The sequence below is a fragment of the Notechis scutatus genome, chromosome 11, assembly GCF_049901735.1.
Source record: "Notechis scutatus isolate UNSWTSFEM ecotype Mainland chromosome 11, rNotScu1.2, whole genome shotgun sequence".
NCBI classification, from domain to species: Eukaryota; Metazoa; Chordata; class Lepidosauria; order Squamata; family Elapidae; genus Notechis; species Notechis scutatus.
In genome coordinates, this window is record NC_142019.1 from 12,061,756 (window position 1) to 12,082,242 (window position 20,487).

The following is a 20,487-nucleotide window of genomic DNA, read 5'->3' on the forward strand; positions in this document are numbered from 1 at the left end:
TCATACAGGCACGTGGAGGCCACACACACTACTGAGCCTCATTTTGACTTTTTTTTAGGACATTACATCAAAGTTGGATCAGCCTGTAGTGTTTTTTTCCACTTTAATTTTGAGTGTAACTCCAAATCCAGACCTCCATGGGTTGTTAAATTTGATTTCCATTGATAATTTTTGTGTGATTTTGTTGTCAGCACATTCAACTATGAAATGGACAAAGTATTTAACAAGAATATTTCATTCATTCAGATCTAGGATGTCTTATTTTTGTGTTCCCTTTATTTTTTTGAGCAGTGTATATACATGGATGGAAATGTTTTGGGTTTTCCACTGCACAGGAACCGGAGATAAGGAAATTGTTTATTAACTATTTATTTATTTATGGTGGCCGCCATCTTATGATGATCTTGGTTCCACTCTGAAAGGCTTTTGAAAGCTAATCTTTTTGGTTAATATTAAATATTTATCTGTAGCAAATTATAATCCACTCAAATACGTGAGAGTCTACTTGGCACCTCTGGTATGTAAGCCTGCTCTTCTCCCTATTTGTTTCCAAGATACAAAGTATGTGTTTTGTCTAGCAACTTTGAATCAAAGTTTCTTTCAAGATGATAAAAGGTCAGTGACTAAATGTTTGATCCAAAGTCCATTGAGTCATCTGAGGATAAGATGTTGAGAAGTTTATTGAAATTGCCCCAAATCCAGCAACCCATCTAATGACCTGGAATGGACTTTCCAGCTTCAGGTCTTCCAGGGGTTGAATTTCACTGACCCTCATGGAAGCAATGAGGCAATTCCATCAACAAGCTTATCTATGGTAAACTTCAGAGCAGCTTAATGATTAACTAAAGGTTCACACCCTCTTTGAAAATATCAACCAAACAAGCAAGCTTGCTTCATGCTGTAGATGTCAGGTTAAAATATTAGATTGTGGTTTAGGGTGGTTGGAAGTCACCTATAATCTAATACAGGGGTGGGGTTTGCAAAGCCCTTAGATAGTGTGTAAATGGCACAAACTGATTTTACACCAGACGCTAAACTAAAGTTAAATGAAGCATGACATGACTTTCTGAATTCTTTTAAGCTGGTCAGAATATCCTCAATTTCTATTGCCATAAAAATATCCATTTGAAGTTGGAGTGTATCGAATTATGGGGAGGAGGGGATGAAAATGGCTACTGAGAGATCTTTGCAAAACACTTCCTGACGTGGTCATTCCTTTGTTGGCTTAGCTGTCTACCCTGATGGACTTGCAAGACTCTTGAGATTTAGTGGCTGAATTTGAAGAGGATGGAAGTTTATGCTTGCTGTGATCTTGGCAGTTCAAATCTCATTAAACTCAAGGTTGACTCAGCCTTCCATCAGTGGTGGGATTCAATTTTTTTTTTACTACCAGTTCTGTGGGTGTGGCGTGGCTTGGTGGACATGGCAGGAGAAGGATACTGCAAAATCCCCATTCCCTCCCCACTCCATTAACCTGCTTTCTAGCTCCGTTCTCCTGTACAGGGCAACCAAAGAAGACCCAGCCGATCAGCTGGGACTCAATGGGAGGCAGAGAATAGATGGGGGTGGGGCCAGTCAGAGGTGCAATTTTCAGGTTCTCCAAACTACTCCAAATTTCCGCTACCAGTTCTCCAGAACAGGTCAGAACCGTCTGAATACCTCCTCTGCCTTCCATTCTTCTGAGGTGGGTAAAATGAGGACCCAAATTGTTGGGGGCAATAGGCTGACTCTGTAAACTGCTTAGAGAGGGCTTTCAAGCACTGTGAAGTGGTATATAAGTCTAAATGCTATTGATATTTTAAAAAATTACAATGGTCTCAAGTGATTGACATCCTGCTTTCTTGTTACATATGCAACACAATAAAAAAGATTGGATGGTTGCAGCCACCATCTTGACTTTTTTGACCCATTTGACATATACCCAAGAGATCACATTCTTCAAATCAGCCTTGTGAGCTTGATCAACTTGCCCTGGAAATTCTGGGGTTTCAGCTTGGGACTTCGTAATTGCAGACCTACTTCCTGCAGTGAGCTGCAACTGTTTGTTCACTTTTTGGTGTTGTTGAAGAAAGCCCTTTTAAAGGGGTACAGATAGTTCTTGACCTATGACCACAATGGAGCCCAAAATTATCTGTTGCTAAGTGAATCCCTGCAGTTGTTAAATTAGTAACTTGGTTGTTAAACAAATCTGGCTTCTCCCATTGACTTTGCTTGCCAGAAGGTCGCAAAAGGAGAGCCCATGATCCCAGGATACTGCAACCGTCATAAATATGAGTCAGTTGCCAAGTTGTCTGAATTTGGATCATAGAGATGCTGCAAGGATTGTTAAGTGTGAAAAATGAAAAGTCACTTTCTCCCCGTGGTCATTAAATGAAGAGTTGTAAGTGGAGGACTATATTGAAATGCTTAGAGGATTCCTTGTTTGAATAAGAATGCATTTCCTGTTCAAATAACAGCAAATCTATGCCAGGCTGTTGTTTTATTATGATTTCCAGAGACTAAGTTGTGTTAATCTTCTTGCAACAACAGCTAAACCATCGAGCGACAACTTAAAGGCAAACAAATTTATTATTATAAAGCTTATATATTGCAAATACATTTATTCCCTCTTTTAGGAAGCTACCAGAGTCTTGTTATTTTGTTATGGAGGCTGTATATTTTAGCTTTAATGTGCGCTTTTGGTTTTATTACTTCGGAATCTATAGAAAGGAGTAATTTATGGGGCAATTCAAGGTCACCGAGTAAAAACCTTTAAAAGCAGAACCCGGAACCTTTTATCAAGCAAAATGGAAAGTAAATACAAACACACACACACGAGGAAAGAGAAAGGTGAGCGATACAACTCACGTTTGGAATTCGATTTCCTATTATTATACCACCATCAACTTGTTCAAAGCCTAAACTACGTGCAACATTAACAGACACCTGAATGTAAAAAAACAAAAACCAAAATCCGGTCTACGCGACCGACCCCGCGCCCAGGCAGGCAGAATCCATCTTTGAAACCGACATCCAAACAGGAGGGAAAGTGTTCATTTTTAAGCACCCCCCCCGCCCCAATCTAGGTAGGCAGGACAGTGAGAAAGAAAAGCGGTCAGCGGAACGGATGCCCCCGCAATTCCTCTCTGTCCACAAACCGCAATATGCTGGGGCGGCGGGCTGGGGGGGACGACGACGACGACGACTCCTTCGGCGAATAAATCAATGTTTAACAGAGATTCTAAGCCCGGTTGGGACGTTTCGGCTGCTTCCACCGCGGTCGGCTGGAGTTCCGCAAAAAAAAAAAAAAAAAGCCCCGGGAAGGGAAAACGCGAGGGCGGAGGAGTTGTGTGCATCTCCAAACACAACCCCCATCCCAGCTCCCTCGCTTCCGTCCGGAGCTCTCCAAGCGGCGGCGGCGGCGGAGTCAAGCCTCCTTGGGCTCCTCCGTTGGAGCGGCGCTGCCTTCGCTTCCAACGGCTCAGGCTGGCTGGCTGGCTGGCGGGCCGAAGGCAGCATCATGGCCAAAGCAGCCGCCGCTGCCGCCCGTCCTTTTTTGCTGCAGCATCTTTGGCACCGCCGCCAACCAGCTCCGAGGCGGGCAGCCAGGCACGACTACCTGTCCGGGATCCCGGGACTCAGCTCCCACTCCCGCACGGGGGTGGGGGCGGGGGAGGCCGCCAGCCCGGTCTCCCTCCCACCCACCCACCTTCCCGGCTGGCCGCGGCCGCCTTAAGAGGTCGAGGCTCCACCCACCGGCGGGCTAAGGCAGCCGGTCGCCCAGCCGCGATTCGCTCTCCCCGGGCTGGCAAGCGGGCAAGCAGCGGGTCTCCAGCGCTCCGGTTGCCCGCGGGGCTCCCTCGCCGCCGCCATGCGCTCTTTGCAAACCTACCTGCTCCTGCTGGCGGCGCTGCCGGCTTGCCTGCCGGCCAGGCGCTCCCGCACCGTCCACTACACCAACCATTGGGCCGTACGAGTGCTGGGTGGCCCCGGCGAAGCGGACCGGTTGGCTTCGGCTTACGGCTACCTGAACCTCGGGCAGGTGAGGCGCGCAACTTTCGCGGTGCTGCACGTCCAAGGAGGGAGGGAGGAAAAGGGGGAGGGAGGGGTTCGTGGGGAAGGTTGGCGGGGCTATGGGAGAGACCTCACCCCCAACCTGGTTTCCCTCCCCACCTTTTCCCGCAGTTGCCCCGCGCGCTGTGCTCCCGCAAGAACTTTCCCACGCGTGTTCTTCTCTCCCGCGATTTCCCTCCTCCCTCTTCTTTTGAAAGAGGCGACGCGCGGAGTGGAAACGGGCGAAGAAGGATCGGGGTAAAAACCGTCCCGATCCGGTTTGGAGGCAAAAGAGCGAGATCCTTTTTAGATCGAAGGCATTTAGAAGAGAATGGAACGAATGAGCTGGAAGGGACCTTCGAGGTCTTCTAGTCCAGCCCCCTGCTCAAGCAGGAGAACCGATATTAGAGAAGTGACTGTCTAGTCTCTCTTCTTAAAAACCTCCAGGGATGGAACAGCCACGATTTGTGGAGGCAGGCTTTTTCCACTGGTTAATTGTCTTCACTGTTAGGAAGTTTGCTCTCCTTCCTTGCCAAGGGAGGACCAACACCCCCCCAGGTCGCTTTTTCGGGGCTGAGATTCCGCCCCCGCCTTTGCTAACTAAGTCTTGGCGAAGCGACGCCTCTCGGGTTAACCCGGGCGTGGTGTGATCCTGACCGCCAAGTCGACTCGGGGAACACCCGGGGCCGCTTACTTTCTGAGCAGGCACGGAGATGGAGGGCGACAGGTCGGGTCGATGATGCCCCGTTGGTTTCAGGCTGGCGGTGCCTGTTGCCTGCAAGCCGAAAGGACTTTTTCCTCGACTGGATGGATGCCTCGAAGAAATTGATGTCAAGCCCAGCGTGTCTTCCCCGTCCCGTGCCCGCTGGAGGCGGGGGGGGGGGTGGCATTTTAGCTTAGGAAAAACATCGATCATCCCATTCAGCTGGCTTGACTTTTAAAGCAGGGCCAGGTCCTTTTCAGCTTTTGCACAGACCCTGCTGAGGGGTTTATCTTGCAGCGGAAATGCTCAGGCACCTACCTTGTGTTGTATTGACGGGGGATGATGCTAGACAGGTGAAAAATTGACGTTTCTCCATTCCTGCCTTGGACCAAAGACCCCTTTGGCTAAATGCCACCTTGAGATTTTCTAGTGAGTCCATTCCCATCTTGAGAGTTGGACCTGTGCGGCTCCATCTGTTCCAGCACAAGCAGATTCTTTGGCTGGCTTGAAGAAGAGCTGCTGGGATTTTGGAAACCTACCATCCTCTATGGCCAAACCTAGATCGTTTCTCAGGTTGTTTCTTGGATGGATGTTACATTCTTCCTTGAGCGAAAGGTTTGAAGGAGGGTTCTGCTGTCTATGGAGATTCTCGACCATCCAGGTCAGGGGTCTCCCACCTTGGCCACTTTAAGTCTTGTGGACTTCAACACCCAGAATTAAAGTGGCCAAGGTGGGAGACCCCTGATCCAGGTCATGGTTGCCCCAAAGGTGCTTTTCCAAAAGATAACTGGACATTCTTGGGCTTCTATTTTTTTTCCTCTTTGAAAAAGTTTTGCTTCTCATCCAAGAAGCTTCTTCAGTTCTGAGTTGGAACTGAAGAAGCTTCTTGGGTGAGAAGTGAAATGTTTTCAAAGAAAAAAACCAAGAAAGTCTAGTTGCCTTTCGGAAAAGCACCTTTGGGAGGGCTCTGCTGGTTTTTTAGGAACAATGACAGTGTCTACTAGGGTCTACTTTGGCTAAACTGCCCCCAATTCCTTTCTTACATACACCCGCTACCACATGCATCACCTCCTTGGCTGAATTTATGGCTCTTCCGATAGAATCTTTTTTCTTCTCCCCAGATCTCTTAAGCTTTTTTCCCCCCAACCATTCTTCCTCCCCTTGGCTCAGGACCAATTAACTTTTCAGCTCCAACCTCAACTTTTTGCAAAGGACTTTTGTGTCTGAGGGACTAAAGAGTGGAGATTTGCAAAAGGGAGAGGACACAAAAGGTAATTACTTAGCTAGAACAGCTGAAAGAAAAGGGGGAAAAAAAGGTGGGGGGGGGGGAAACTCTGAAAAAATAAAACCGGAGATGGATTCCAGAGGGGACTGCCTGTTGGAAATGAATCAATATTTAATTTTTGCCCAGCAAAACATGCCCTTATCAATTTAATACCATTTATAAAGCCATTCATTCCCAGTTGCAATATGTGTAAGATTAATTGATTTCTCTGTGGGTGTCTTTATTTATTTTTTGGGAGGGGTTGGGGCAGAAGGAAATGAACACAAGGGGGAGGCTTTGAAATGTCTTCAAAACGGGAACTTTAGAGATTCTTGATGATATGGTATTTTATCCTCCTTGGTGATCATATTTGGCAGATTTATCAGATTTTAATAGTGTCTCTTTTATTCCATCCCATCTCGGAGTTAAAGAGGATCCTTTAGGTTAATACTAATTGACAGCTACTGGCTGCATTCATACCTATACCCAAACATATATTTATTTTATTTTATTTATTTATTTGTCAAGCAAGTATTAGATAACAGGTATAAGTATAAACATTGTTATGAATACATGAAATGGATATGAATAAGAAAAAAAAGGAACAATAGGACAGGGATGGTAAGCACATTGGTGTGCTTATGCACGCCCCCTACAGACCTCTTAGGAAAGGGGTGAGGTCAATAGTAAACAGTCTAAGGTTAAAGTTTCTGGGGTTTGGGGAAGAAACCACAGAGTCAGAGTATTCCAGACATCGACCACTCTGTTACTGAAGTCGTATTTCCTGCAATGAAGTTTGGTGTGGTTTACGAGTTTGTATCTATTGTGTGCTCTTGTATTGTTATGGTTGAAGCTGAAGTATTCATTGACAGGTAGGACATTGTAGTAGATAATTTTGTACTATACTTAGATCGATCTAGGTTTAAAATTTCAAGTCTGGTGGCATAAGGTATTCTGCTACAAGTAGAGGAGTGGAGAAATCTTCTCATGAAATATTTCTGGACTTTCTCAACTGTATTAATATCCGATATGTAATGCGGATTCCAGACTGATGAGCTGAGCGTGTTTTGTAAAATCAATCCATGTATTATATATGGTTTACTATGGGCTGTGAATAAAAAAAACCAAGATGCCTGGCTTAAACCATGGTTAATCATAGGTAAATACATTGTGCACACCCAATTAGTCCTTAACAATAACAGATGGCTCAAACTTGACAGCTTTAAGACTTTGGACTTCAACTCCCAGAATTCCTCCTCCAGTCATGTTAGCTTGGGAATTCTGGGAGTTGAAGTCCACAAATCTGAAACTTGCCAAGTTTGAAGACCCTTGGGTGAATCAGTGCAATAAAACATTATGGTTAAAGGATATAGTGTGAACCCAGTTATTAAAACACAGACAATTGTCTTTCCTAATGAATGAATCTCAGGAAGGAAGGTGCATTGCTTCAAAAGGCAAGGAAGGTAGGATAAAGAGAGAGAAATTTCAAAGAGGTGAGGGTACCACATTTGAGGACGGAGATTGACAGGTCGGCCTGTCTTTGGGGAGAATGATAACATGGAAGAGATACCCAACATCTAAAGGCAGGATAGCTGGGAATAGCGATGTGTCAACAATAAGGGGACACGGTGGCTCAACAATAAGGGAGTGCAGTGGCTAAGAGGCTGAGCTTGTCGATCAGAAAAAACAGCAGTTCTGCGGTTCGAATCCCTAGCGCCGTGTAATGGAGTGAGCTCCCGTTTCTTGTCCCATCTTCTGCCAACCTAGCAGTTCGAAAGCATGTAAAAAATCCAAGTAGAAAAATAGGGACCCCTTTGGAGGGAAGGTAACAGCGTTCTGTGCGCCTTTAGCATTTAGTCATGCCAGCCACCTGACTACGGAGACGTCTTCAGACAGCGCTGGCTCTTCAGCTTTGTAATGGAGATGAGCACCACCCCCTAGAGCCGGAAACCACTAGCACATATGCGCGAGGGGAACCTTTATCTTTACAACAATATGAGCAGGTGAACACTGTTCTTTATGAATATTCTTTATGTAAGCTTTTTGATTAGTAGTTATGAGAAGAAGATGCTGGCCTTGGTCCAGGGATGATGGGTATTGTAGTCCATTACTTATAGTTCAAGAGGAGAGTCAGGGAGATTTGCTTTAGGTATATTGGGATTGTGTCTGACTCTGAGGGAGGCCATTCAACGGGTTTATAAATTCGTGATCATCTTTGGTTTGCTAGTTGAAAGGATTCTTAGCCCATGTCTATGGAGATTCTCAATCATCCAGGTCATAATAGTTTCAAAGGTATTTTTCCAAAAGGCAACTGGATTGTTGTGGTTCTTTTTTCTTTTCTTTTTTTTTTTGGAGGAAGGAGAATACATTTTGCTTCTCACCCAAGAAGCTTCATCACTGGTAACCATCCACCATCCAGTCAGCACCGACGAAGCTTCCTGGATGGGAAGCGAAATGTTGTTGACTTCTTCGTCAAAAAGCAGTCCAGTCTCCTTTTGAAAAACCACCTTTGAGATTTTTTTTATTGTTTATTTTGTAAATTTTATTGGTTTTTAAAAACAAACATAAACAAACAAAACATAAAAACATCAAACTTTCTTCCATAGGTATACAAACAGTGTGCCAGTTGGTTTACAAATCATTTTGTGCATCCATTCTGTAGTCTTCAATTACAATTACATTACATAAAAGCTCATATTATCAATCAAAAATTAAATACCCTAATATTATTAATCAATCATTTGACTATAATTTTATTCATTCATATTTTACGAGATAACCACAATTTACTTAGTTTATTTTATAACAATTCATATTATCCTCCCAAATCTATCCTAAAAACATTTTGTAGATATAATAAAAAAGAAATACATCTTTATATATTTATTATTTTCTAAAAATCTACATATTTCATTAATGTATTTTATTATCTAACCATTGATAGAAAAGGTCCCAAATTTTATAAAATTGTTTATCCTCTTGTTCTCTAATTTCAAATGTCAATCTACTCATTTCATTCCAATATTTTCTTAATGACCACCTTTGAGATTCTTAACACATTTTCTAATTACTGGTGGTATTCTGATGGTGATAAATCTAGGAATAAATCAGAGGTGGTATTCAGCCGGTTCTGACCAGTTCTGGAGAATCAGCAGCGGGAATTTTGAGTAGTTTGGAGAACCAGCAAATGCCACCTCTGACTGGCCCCGCCAACCCCATCTATTATCTGCCTCCCGAGTCCCAGCTGATAGGCTGGGTCTTCTTTGGTTGCCCTGCACAGGAGAATGGAGCTGGAAAGCAGGTTAGTGGGGTGGGGAGGGAGTGCAGTAACCTTCCCCTACCACACCCACCAAGCCACGCCATGCCCACCAAGCTGCACCCACAGAACCAGTAGTAATACATTTTTGAATCCCACCATTGGAATAGATAGTATTGCTTGAGATTACAAGGAATTCATGTGATTGAATTAATGATTGCATCTTCTTCCATGCCAGCTAAAAGTGAACTAGTCAAAGAGAAGCAGAAAGTATGGTTTCCTATATGACTTCCGAACTGAGCTTGTACAGAGCTTGCTTGTTGAGTGTGTTGTGTGAGCCCATCCGTTATCTGTCAGTCTTGGCTGTTTATCAGTTGTATGAACCCACAATCCAAACCAGCATGATCAGAGCTGTGATCTAGAGTGATACATCCGAGGCACAGGGGCAAGAAGGAACTTAGCTCAGGCGAAGGCACTTTGATCAGTGGCTGGAATCAGGCATAACATTAAGCCTTAAGATAGCTTGTTTGCAGTTTAGCCATTGTGATTTGTGGTTTAACACAAGGAGAGAACCCAAATGTTTTAGATTTTTAGACCAATGGGAGTCCAGCCAGGGCTGGGCTTCAAAAAATTTAGCAAAAGGTTCTCTGCCCAGTTGCTGGGTGGGCGTGGCCTTGGTGGGTGTGGCCTAGTCGGCCTCCTGCATCACGGCTGGGGGGGGGGCGTTTTTGCCTTCCCCAGGCTCCGGTGGCTTTCCCCATGTGATTAGGAGGCCTGAAAAGAAGAGAACATTTTTAGCAAATATCTAAGCAATCCCATGTTTGAAGTATCCTTCAAACCATAATGCTGTGCAGTTTTCCACCTGGAGCACTTGTTTTTGTCTGGGTGAGGATTAAGCGCCTTGGATTTAAATGGAGCCTTTGGCTGCACTGCAAATCTTTGGACCAGGGGTGGGATTCAGCCGGTGTTACTACCGGTTCGGTGACTACGTTTTGCACGCGCGTGTAAAAACAAATTAAGCTGTGCTGTCCGGAGAACTGAAAAGCGCTGTGTGTGGGTGCGCAGCATTTGGAAAGCTTCTTTTTTCCTGTTTTTTCAACCTCAGCTGTGCCGCGCAAAGCAGCTGAGGTTGAAAAAGCAGGAAATAAAGGACAGGTAAGAGCCCGGGAGGGCGGGTGGGCCAAACAGCAGCAAACACAGAACCAGTTTGGTGTCTGCTGCTCTTCAGAGCTACCGGTTCTTTAGAACCAGGCAGAACCGGTAGCATCCCACCCCTGCTTTGGACCAATAGTTACAGAAGGTGCTTCTTCTTCTACTTGCAGAAAATTCTCTCCTGTGTAAGAGAGAGAGTCCTTACATAGTCCATAAGGCACAACATGAAAGACAAACGAATGGTTGCAAAAGCAAGTAGAGAGCAGCTGCTCAGAAGAGGCTAGATTATCTCTTGTGTGGGATGGAAGGAAAAAAAGATATGCCACGGATGTTAAATGCTTTTTCTACTTTTTCTTAAAACACAGCAGTTGGTTATGGCTTCCCACTTTCTTAATATATATATCTATTACCAGAATTTGGGCAGGGGGGGGGAGGGAGGAGGTTGCCTGAATGGTACAATTCTCTCCGTGGGCTGAAGCTTGACATTTTGTCTGCGTGTGTCAATGGACTGCAGTTCATATTGGTCACAACCTCTGAAAAACTTTGTTCTTGGCTTAAAAAAACTCTTTCCAGCGTTTCTTTTGAGTTTTCATTACGACGACCTCTGCTGAACTTTGATTCCCTCGGGATGTCCTGCGGTCTCTTTTTTTTTTCCTCTGTGTTCTTCAGCCTGCAAAGAAGTTTTTGATTTTTTTTTTAATCCTTGCATATTGCTTTCTTGTGCTGGCTCAGGACCGTTTCTTGGTTTGCTGCCTGCCCCTCCCCCTCCCTCCTGCTAGCAGGGCAATTTATCTGGGTGCTAAAATGACGGGTGATAAATTCTGACCTAACTTCTAGATTTCAGCCCTCTTTTCAGTGTAGTTAAGCCAACAAGCTCTGATGTTTAATATTGAATGTGCCTGGGGGCAAAATAGGGGAGACTGAATTGACTGACATAGATAAATGTCCTGGAATCGATAGCTAAGGTCTAAGGCTATGTAAACCCATGGTAGGCTGAATTCACACAATCCACTGAACCAAAAATGAATCATGGAATTATAGGGTTTGTGCAACAGACTGAAGCACAATTCAGCCAAACATGGCATAGCTTTCTTTTACAAACCATTGCATACCAACCTCTTAAGGGGTTGTAACATCGATTCATTAAATAAGTAGAATTAGAGTTCTCCCAAGAACCACTGCTTGAAGACTGGGTCACACAATAGGCTAAAGTATGGCTTCTTATTTTGGACTCAAATGTGTTAGCCCAACCCAACCATCTGCATTAATTTAAACAAACCATGTTGAGACCTATGATAGGTTAGCATGGTGGGTGAATACACCCTAGAACATTATCTCCAGAAGCATTTCTCCAGGAAGATTGCCAAATAAAATGGTACATGAATTGAGTGGTGGAACTGACCACGATTCAAATCTCCCCTGACCTACAAATCTATCAAAGCAAAGTTTAGGTCAAGAGTTCCAGTTGGTCCCCATCATTTCTGTCCTTAGATTCAAGAATGGGATAGATGAGGCCATGGCCTGAAGATACTCGTTTGGCACACAGAGTGGAACCTTCTCTGCAACATCACTTGTCCAATGAAAGATCTTTCCCTACAGAAGAATGCCAGGCTCCCACAGTGACTTGTTTGGACCCATCCTTTAGAGTAGCTTTCCTCAGTCATTAGTTCCCTCTAAGAGTTGCCTCTTTCATAGATGGCTTTTTCTGGTTTTTATTGGATGTGTCAACTGATTCTGGAGTTGTTTGCAATGACAAGTGGCAAAAAGTGACAAGATAGAGATAGATGGTTCGCACAAGCCGGTGGAATTGGTACAGGTAGTCCTTGATGTATGACCCCGATTGAGCCCAAAATTCATGTTGCTAAGTGAGACATATGTTGAGTGGAGTTTTGCCCCATTTTACAACCTTTCTTGCTACTGTTGTTAAGTGACCCATTGCAATTGTTAACTTAGTGACAGGGTTGTTCAGTGAAACTGGTTTCCCCCATTGCTTGTCAGAAGGTCCCAAAAAGTGATCACATGACCCAGGCAGCCATCATAAATATGAACCATCTGAAATTTTGATCACGTGATCACAGGGATGCTGCGATGTTTGTAAGTGTGAAAAATGGTTATAACAGCAATAGCCCTTAGACTTATATATACCGCTTCATAGTGCTTTTCAGCCCTCTCTAAGCGGTTTACAGAATCAGCCTCTTGCCCCCAACAGTTCGAGTCCTCCTTTTACCCACCTCAGAAGGATGAAAGAATGAGTCAACACTGAGCCAGTCAGTATCAAACTCCTGGAGCGAGCAGTGAGTTAGCCCTGCAGTATTGCATTCTAACTTCTGTGCCACCACAGCTATAAGTCACATTTTTCAGTGCTATTGCAGCTTTAAACAGTCGCTAACCGTAAGTTGAGGACTACCTGTATGCAACTTCTATTGGGTGATGGAGTACCACTCATCCTCAGGAGGAGATATGGTTAGATTCTTTGCCTGATCCTATCCTCGCTGCTTTTCTTTGCTGATTGCCTTTCTTTTTACATGATGGGGATGCTCTTTGCTTCTTTCCCAATATTATTCTGTGCAATATTTTTGAGTAGTTTGATACCTTATACTTTATAGGTGTTTTACTGCCAAGGCAATCCAGACTGAAAGCACAAACCATATATTAATACTACCTTTGTTGTAAAGTTTCATTTCAAAATCACGATAGTCCGGAAGCATTTCTTCTGCCTTTATTTTTTATTTTTTATCTTCCAGAAAATTAGGGAAGGTTCTTTCTGAGACTTTTTTTTTCCTTCTGTGGGGCTGAGATACATTTTGCATGACAATTGTCCAGTTTGCTCGTCTTCCTCCTCTCTCCCAAGGTCATTGCCACATATACCATTTATACTTATTTATTTATTTAATTTTATTTGTTTGTCAAACGTGTACAAGATAACAAATATAAGTATGAACATAAACATTCATAAAGAAGTAAATATGGATAAATGGGGACAGTAAGACAGGGACGGTAGGCACTCTGGTGCGCTTATGCACACCCTCTTTAAGGACCTCTTAGGAATGGGGTGAGGTCCACGGTAGACAGTTTGAGGTTGAAGCTGTGAGGGGTTGAGGCTGTAACAAGGGAAACATGTAGGGCGTTCCAGGCATTGACCACTCTGTTGACCTTGAGTTTGTATCGATTGTTTGCCCATATATTATTGTGGTTGAAGCTGAAGAAGTCATTGACAGGCAAGATGTTGTAGCAGACAATTTTGTGTACTATGCTTAGATCGGACCACAGGCAGCACAGTTCTCTGTCATTCTCACTAACTTCTTGGGTGTCTTTGCATGGGATGATGTATAAAGCCATCGTTAATTTATGCTTTAGTATGTTGTACAAGCAGAAAGTTAGGCGACTCAGAAAAGCATGTAACTAGCCATTGGTAGGTGTGCTCAAAGGCCACAGTGATTGGCTTCTATAACAGTGATTCTTAAAAGTGTCTCCTGTTTTTTTAAATTTGCTCTTGATTTTCATTTAACTCTGGCATTGTTCCTCTTCTTTTGACTTTTTGATTTAAAAAAAACTAAACCAGTTTAAATCTGTTTATTATCTGCTTTGGAGGCTACCAGAATATACCACGGCTGTCATTCCATTTGGAAAGTTAAGAAAGCAAAACAACAGGAAGGAAGGTAGTGACAATAGGCACTGATATTATTATCAAGGAAATGATACAAAGCTGTCCATGAATCTAGAACACGGGTGTCAAACTCACATCATCTGTTGTCGTCATGTGACGTATCACAACTTTTCCCCCTCTTCGCTAAACTGGGGGTGGTGGTGGTTTGTCTGCCTTTACTGTTCCTGCAAAAATAATTGGTGGAATTGTAGCAACTTTCGAGATGCTCCTTCTCTCTATGATTCCATTTGAGTTGAGCCACCTCAACTGGGATGCATAATATCCAATTGCGGGAAGGAGTGGTAGATGACTCCCTCAGCCTTCTGGCAGAGAGCATCTATTTGGGTGGACTTGGCATGTCCCCCATTTCCATGGAATGGAGCAGCCTGTACCCTTCCATGTGCTAAGAGGCATGGTGTTGAACAGAGCAAAGAACATTTCTTCCATTGCAGATGTAAACAGCCTAAGCCCAGCCCCACTCATTTGGTGGCTTGGGGGGCATTGAAACATGGTTTGTAGACAGAGGTGAAAGAATAGAAGTTTGGCACATTTGGGAAGCCGTAATAATTTTGGAGCATCTTGAGTTAACCCCATTGATGCTATCTTTCCTGTTTGCAAATGAATATTGGCATGGCCAACTGATTATATGGCTGATTATATTAGCTGGTCTTTTGGAAGAACTTGGTTGGAAATTTGGAGCAGTGCCCCCCCACTTTCTTACTGTTGCCTGTCTTCAGAAAGGACTAGAAGTATTAGCTATGATACTACAAGCTGCAAAAATCTTGTTGCTCTAGGATGATGGTGGTATTCATGATGAAATTTATATCTTGCCTTTGGTTTTATATCAAGGTAGCATACACAATGTTCTTCCCATTTTCCCTACAGTAATATTCCTGGGAGGTGGGCTGAACTGAGAGAGAATGACTGGACCAAGGGAGGTCTAGAATTCATGGTCTGCTGGTTTCTAATTAGGGTTCCTGACCGTGCTAGTGAATGGGACAAGTGTTCATTTGTTGAGTGATTGGACTGGCCTTGGAGAAGAGGATGAGCTCTACACTGACCTGTCTTAGCTCAATTCCCTTTAGATAAACATTTTCAACTTCTAACCTCAAAACAATGCTATTGCACACCAGAACATCTAGATATAAGGGCAGGTTTCCCCCCATGCCATCACTCTGCTAAACAACTAGTTCCCACAACACTGTCAAACTATCTAAAAAGGCAGTATTACCATCATTATTCTCATCTTCCCTATTACCTATCTCCTTATCTTCTTATGACTATAACTTTGTTGCTCATCACTATTGTTGTATGTACATTGAGAGTTTATGCACCGGAAACAAATTCCTTGTGTGTCTAACCACACTTGGCCAATAAAATAGTCTAGTCTAGTCCAGTCCATGAACTGCAATTCCCATCCCTTTGGCCATGCTGGCTATGGATAATTATGGTAGTTAGGGTATGGCATCTTTGGGAGACAGCTGTGATGACCTGGAGTGTAACACAAATGTAACAAAATCCAAAATGTAAATAAATGTCCTTTAATGCCTCCAACTTGGCCCCACTGTTCAATAATTCTCAGTTGGAGATAAAATGTACTCAAAAATAGTCTTCAAAAGAAAGCAATACAGTCCGAACTTAATGAGCAGATAGAGGTGAAATAAAAAAACCAAACTGCAATGATGAAATTTCCACAACAGACTAGGATAAGTAATTACCAGATTCAAGGAGATAACAAGGCACAGTCTGTTGGAAGGATGCCAACCAAGATAACTTCAGCCCAAAATAAAACACACTTTGTTTCTAGCAATTCTGTGTTTTAACCATCTCTCTTACATACTAGTCTCCCCAGCTGCAACCAATGAGGAGGATCATGGCCGCTTCCTCTCTTGTAAGCCAAGTTGTTGCCTTCTCCATTCCTCCCTGCATGTCCTAGGATGAAGAGGGGATGGGCCTGGTTCTTCCTCTGACTGCCCAGCCGGCCTCTGCCCTTCCCCAGCCTCCTCCACAACCTCTGGAGCCACACCTCCACTCCCTGTCAGCTGTGCCTCCTCTACCTCAGAGTCCGACTCTATCAAGGACATGACAACAGCAATGGAAAAAACTGGATAACTTATTAAAAAAAAACTGGAATAATGCAGTTTGCTTAGATTTCCTCAAGATGGGCACCATAAACTTGGACTTTAACTTCCAAAATTCCATGCAAACATGTCCATTGTTGCAGAGATGGGATTCAAATTTTTAAACAACTGGTTCTGTGGATGTGGCTTAGGTGGTTGGGTGTGGTTTGGTGGTCATGTGACTGGGTGGACATGGCTTGGTGGTTATGTTATTGGCTGGGTGTGGCCAACTCAATATCACTCACATCGAGGCATGCATCTCCTCGCCTGGCCTCTCAAGACTGTGGGGATGCTGCAGCAGTTGTAAGTGTGAAAAATGGTCATAAGTCACTTTTTTCAGTGCCATTGTAACTTTGAATGGTCACTCCACACAAGCAAAGTACCAGCAAAGGAAGGGAAAAAACTCCAGAGAAGTTCATGAGACAGGAAGTCTAGTCCTGCCAAGAATGTAATAAGGGTTAATGGAGAGGCAGTTTCTATAAGCAACACCAGAATGTTTCCTTCCTGCCTTCCTTACAGGATTAGGCCAGTAATTTCTAATAACAACTGGTTCTCCGAACTGCTTAGAATGTTAACAACCTGTTCTAGAGCATAGGTGCGAACTGGTAGAATCCCACCCCTGCACTGTTATGAATTCTGTACTTAAAATTACACATTTGGAGACTGCCTAGAGCCCTAAACTAAGCAAACCTGAGTTGCATCATGACTTTAAATGAAAAACAAAAAACAAAACCCCCTGATTTGTGTCATAAGTCTCACGGCTTGGGTTTACCGTGCCATAAAATGCTAAAACCAACCACATGAAAACCTTTCCAAGTTCATTTGTTATCGAAAAGCTTGCAGCATGCTCACTCTGCAGCCCTTTGGCAATATAGTTTTCAAAGGTCTGTTTAATGAGATGACTTGGAAATGTTTTATTGAGCACTTGAAAACTCCTGCCAGATTAGATAGGCCTGGGCTAAATGGGCTATTAGTTAGACTAACAATCAGCTGAAGTTATTGAAAACAATTGGCGTGGTAGGGAGAGAAGATTCCAAGCAGAGTTTGGGAATAATTCCAGCTGGGTTTCTCACATGCCTTCTCTCAATGTTGTAGAAAGCCTTCCTTGAATTAGTTCTTCATCTGTTTGTTAAAACAGAGTCCTGTTGCAGACATCTGCGTCTGAAGGAAACTCTGTTTCTATGATGCTGTGTCTTTTTCTTTGGCCTTCAATTTTTTTCACCTCCTCTTTGGGCCTCTCCAGCTGCTTATTTTCTAACCCTAACCCTTTTTGTTAGTGATGCATTTTCATTCTTGCATTGAGAACTTAGCAGTGACAAATACAGAGAACCACGTATCTCTTTGCGGGTGGTAGGGAGTGGGAACGCTTCCCTTTGCCTTGGTTGTTTATGAATTTAATTTATACTAAAAATGAAGACCTCGGGGACTGCAGATTACAACTAGATTTAGAGTTTAGAACTAAATGAACATAATAAAGACCGGAAAATGTAAACTCAATCAGCAGGAGATCAGGAAGGTAATACTGCAGAAATAAATTACTAACAAAACAGACAAGGGAAGAGGCATTTAAAAAACTGGCTCATGTGGGTTGTGTACATACATACAAGTAGTGATATAGGTTGGGTTAAAAAAAGATAATTCATTCCCATGTCAAGCTAGTGGGGGAATTTACTGATACATGCACACCCTCAGATTTTCCATGACCTTATATAAAGCATGAAGCTCACCCTGTGCGAAGCAAAAACAGGTTATGTCAATTGCAGCTGCAGTGTCATCTCACAGAACTTTTAACTCGGATTTCTGTGACCTGGGTTGTGTTGGACCTGACTTTCTTCAACCTGCTGAGACAAGTTGGAAAAGGGAGGGATGTTGCTTGTCTCCTGAAAGACAGGAGCAAGCCAGAATGCAAACAAGCAAAATGATTGTGAACAAGTGTACAACTGGGGTTACTAGGCTAGGCTGCTGCACCAGGAACTTCCCAGGAAGGTTAAGAAAGAAACCATGACCAATAGCTGACAATTTACTCCAGAGGTGGTATTCAGCAGGTTCTGACCAGTTCTGGAGAACTGGTAGTGGAAATTTTGAGTAGTTTGGAGAACTGGCAAATCCCACCTCTGACTGGCCCCGCCCCCATCTATTCTATGTTAGGTTTTCAAGTGATGAAATCCATTTAAAAAGAAAAGAACAAAGTCCATCTTCCAAGACAATTTCTTTTATTTAGGAAAGCATCAAATTGGCAAAGTCCATGGTAATTCCGGATCTGACACAACCAGGAATTACCCCACAATATTATAAGTTAGAAACAACCCCCAAAAGTCATATTCTCTAACAGAAGTAATTCCACATTGCTTGATATCATAAATCTCCACCTCAAGGGGCCTGAGCACGGACAACTTGTTTTCCCATGGAAAGAAGAATCACCTAGCCTAAACAACTATCCAACTATCTCCACTCCCCCCCCCCTTAGGAATGTGGCAATCCTGAAACCCTTCCCCCATGATTGCCAGAGAAAGTAAGAAAAAGAATATATACTAAGCCTTACTAAAATGGCTACACATATGTCAATTTTGGGCTTGACATTCTCTGCCTTCTGAGTCCCAGCTGATCGGCTGGGTATTCATTTGTTGCACTGCACAGGAGAATGGAGCTGGAAAGCAGGTTAGTGGGGTGGGGAAAGAATGTGGATTTTACAGTATCCTTCCCCTGCCACGCCCACTAAACCACGCCCCCAAGCCACACCAAGCCCCCAAGCCACGCCTACAGAAACGGTAGTAAAAATGTCTGAATGCCACCACTGCTTTACTCACCATTCCTTTAAAATGCTTTGCTACTAAGACTAAACCTTCTTCCCATCTCAGATTAAAATAGAAGCTGCACATTTCTTGGCTGGACAGTTGTGTGGTTAGCTAGCTTTTGGCTTCATTTATTCTAAGCCACCCACTTTAAGCTGCTTGCTATCTTCGTTCTGACTCTGCCCAATTGTTTTTTCCGGAGGAGATGTAAATATTTAATTTTACAGATTCCCAGATACAGTCTGTGGCAGCCCCCTGCAATCAGCATGGCGAAAAGATGGAAATGTGAGTTGCATGGTGCCCATTAGTCATGTTAGACATTTAAAAACAACAACAACAACAACAACAACAACAACCCAAATCTGGTTCCCTTAATATACTGCTCCATTTGGAATTGAAAGCTCATAGATTGCTGAGCAGGATATGGGAAATTCAATCAAATGCCGAGGGTAGCTAACATCCTAACAAAGCAAATGGGAGTAGAGATGGGAGAACTAACAAGGAGAAGATCTAACAAGTCAAAGAGTTAAAAACACTGGGGAGCTAATTTAACCACAACTGCTTGAACATCAATGGGGTCTTTTAGAACTTTGGAGAGTTCCGTTGGCTGCTCACAGAACCCCAGACAAACACATATAACAGATAATCAGAATTGGAAGGGATCTTGGAGGTCCTCTAGTCCAGCGATCACCAACCAGTGGGCTGTAGCCCACTGGTGGACCATGAGAAAATTTTGGTGGGCCGCACAGAAATCTAACCCCCAGAGCACTCCTCCAAAGCAATTAATCCAGGCTGCGCAGAAACTCAAGGCTGCGCCATCCACATGGCCCGCGGGAACCCTCCCCGCCCACTCACTCCTTACCCGGCAAGCTTGCCTGCTAAATTGCTATTTTTCCTTTTTTCAACCATCATTTATTCTGCTGTGCTGGGAGATTTAGATTAGCTAGGAAGCAGGAAATGGCTGGATTTCTTGCTTTCTAGCTAGTCTTTAGATCTTCAGCTCTGCTTTTAAGCACAGCTGAACCTCCCTTAGGACTGAAGGTTCTATTATTCAGTGCAGATTCACGGCAAGCAAATTTGAGAGACTGAGCTAGCCGATGGCAGATAGATAGATCACTGAATGATTCTATGAGCAACTCAATCTGCCTGCCTGCTTTGCCTGATTTTGGGTAAAAGTTGCTCTTTTTTTAAATTAAAAAAAAATCAATATTTACATACATGGTGTGTTGTGAGTTAATTTTGTGAGTTTGCTTGCAAGCAAATTTTATGTGACAGACTGAGCTAGCCAATGGCAGATAGATAGATCTCTGAATGAATCTGTGATTCTGTGAGCAACTCATTCTGCCTGCTTTGCCTGATTTTGGGTAAAAGTTGCTTCTTTTTTTATAAAAAAATCAATATTTATATAAATATTTATAATATTTACATACAAGCCATGTTCAGCCAGTCACATGACCACCAAGCCACACCCACAAATTAGACCACGGCCACAGAACCAGTTAGTGGTCCCTGGGATTTAAAA

At 43.4% G+C, this 20,487-nt stretch overlaps 1 protein-coding gene across 2 annotated transcripts in view; it reads left to right on the forward strand.

Moving 5' to 3' along the window:
• The first annotated feature begins 3,741 nt into the window (after positions 1-3,741).
• Positions 3,742-20,487, forward strand: part of PCSK6 (proprotein convertase subtilisin/kexin type 6) — a 123,788-nt gene continuing 107,042 nt past the window's right edge. Inside the window, exon 1 of one of the 2 annotated variants that reach the window (XM_026673061.2) lies at positions 3,742-4,021. In XM_026673061.2, coding sequence (XP_026528846.2) covers positions 3,851-4,021 — 171 coding nt within the window. In that variant the 5' untranslated portion in view covers positions 3,742-3,850. The remainder of the gene's footprint in view (positions 4,022-20,487) is intronic. The other variant, XM_087972791.1, reaches the window with a different exon arrangement.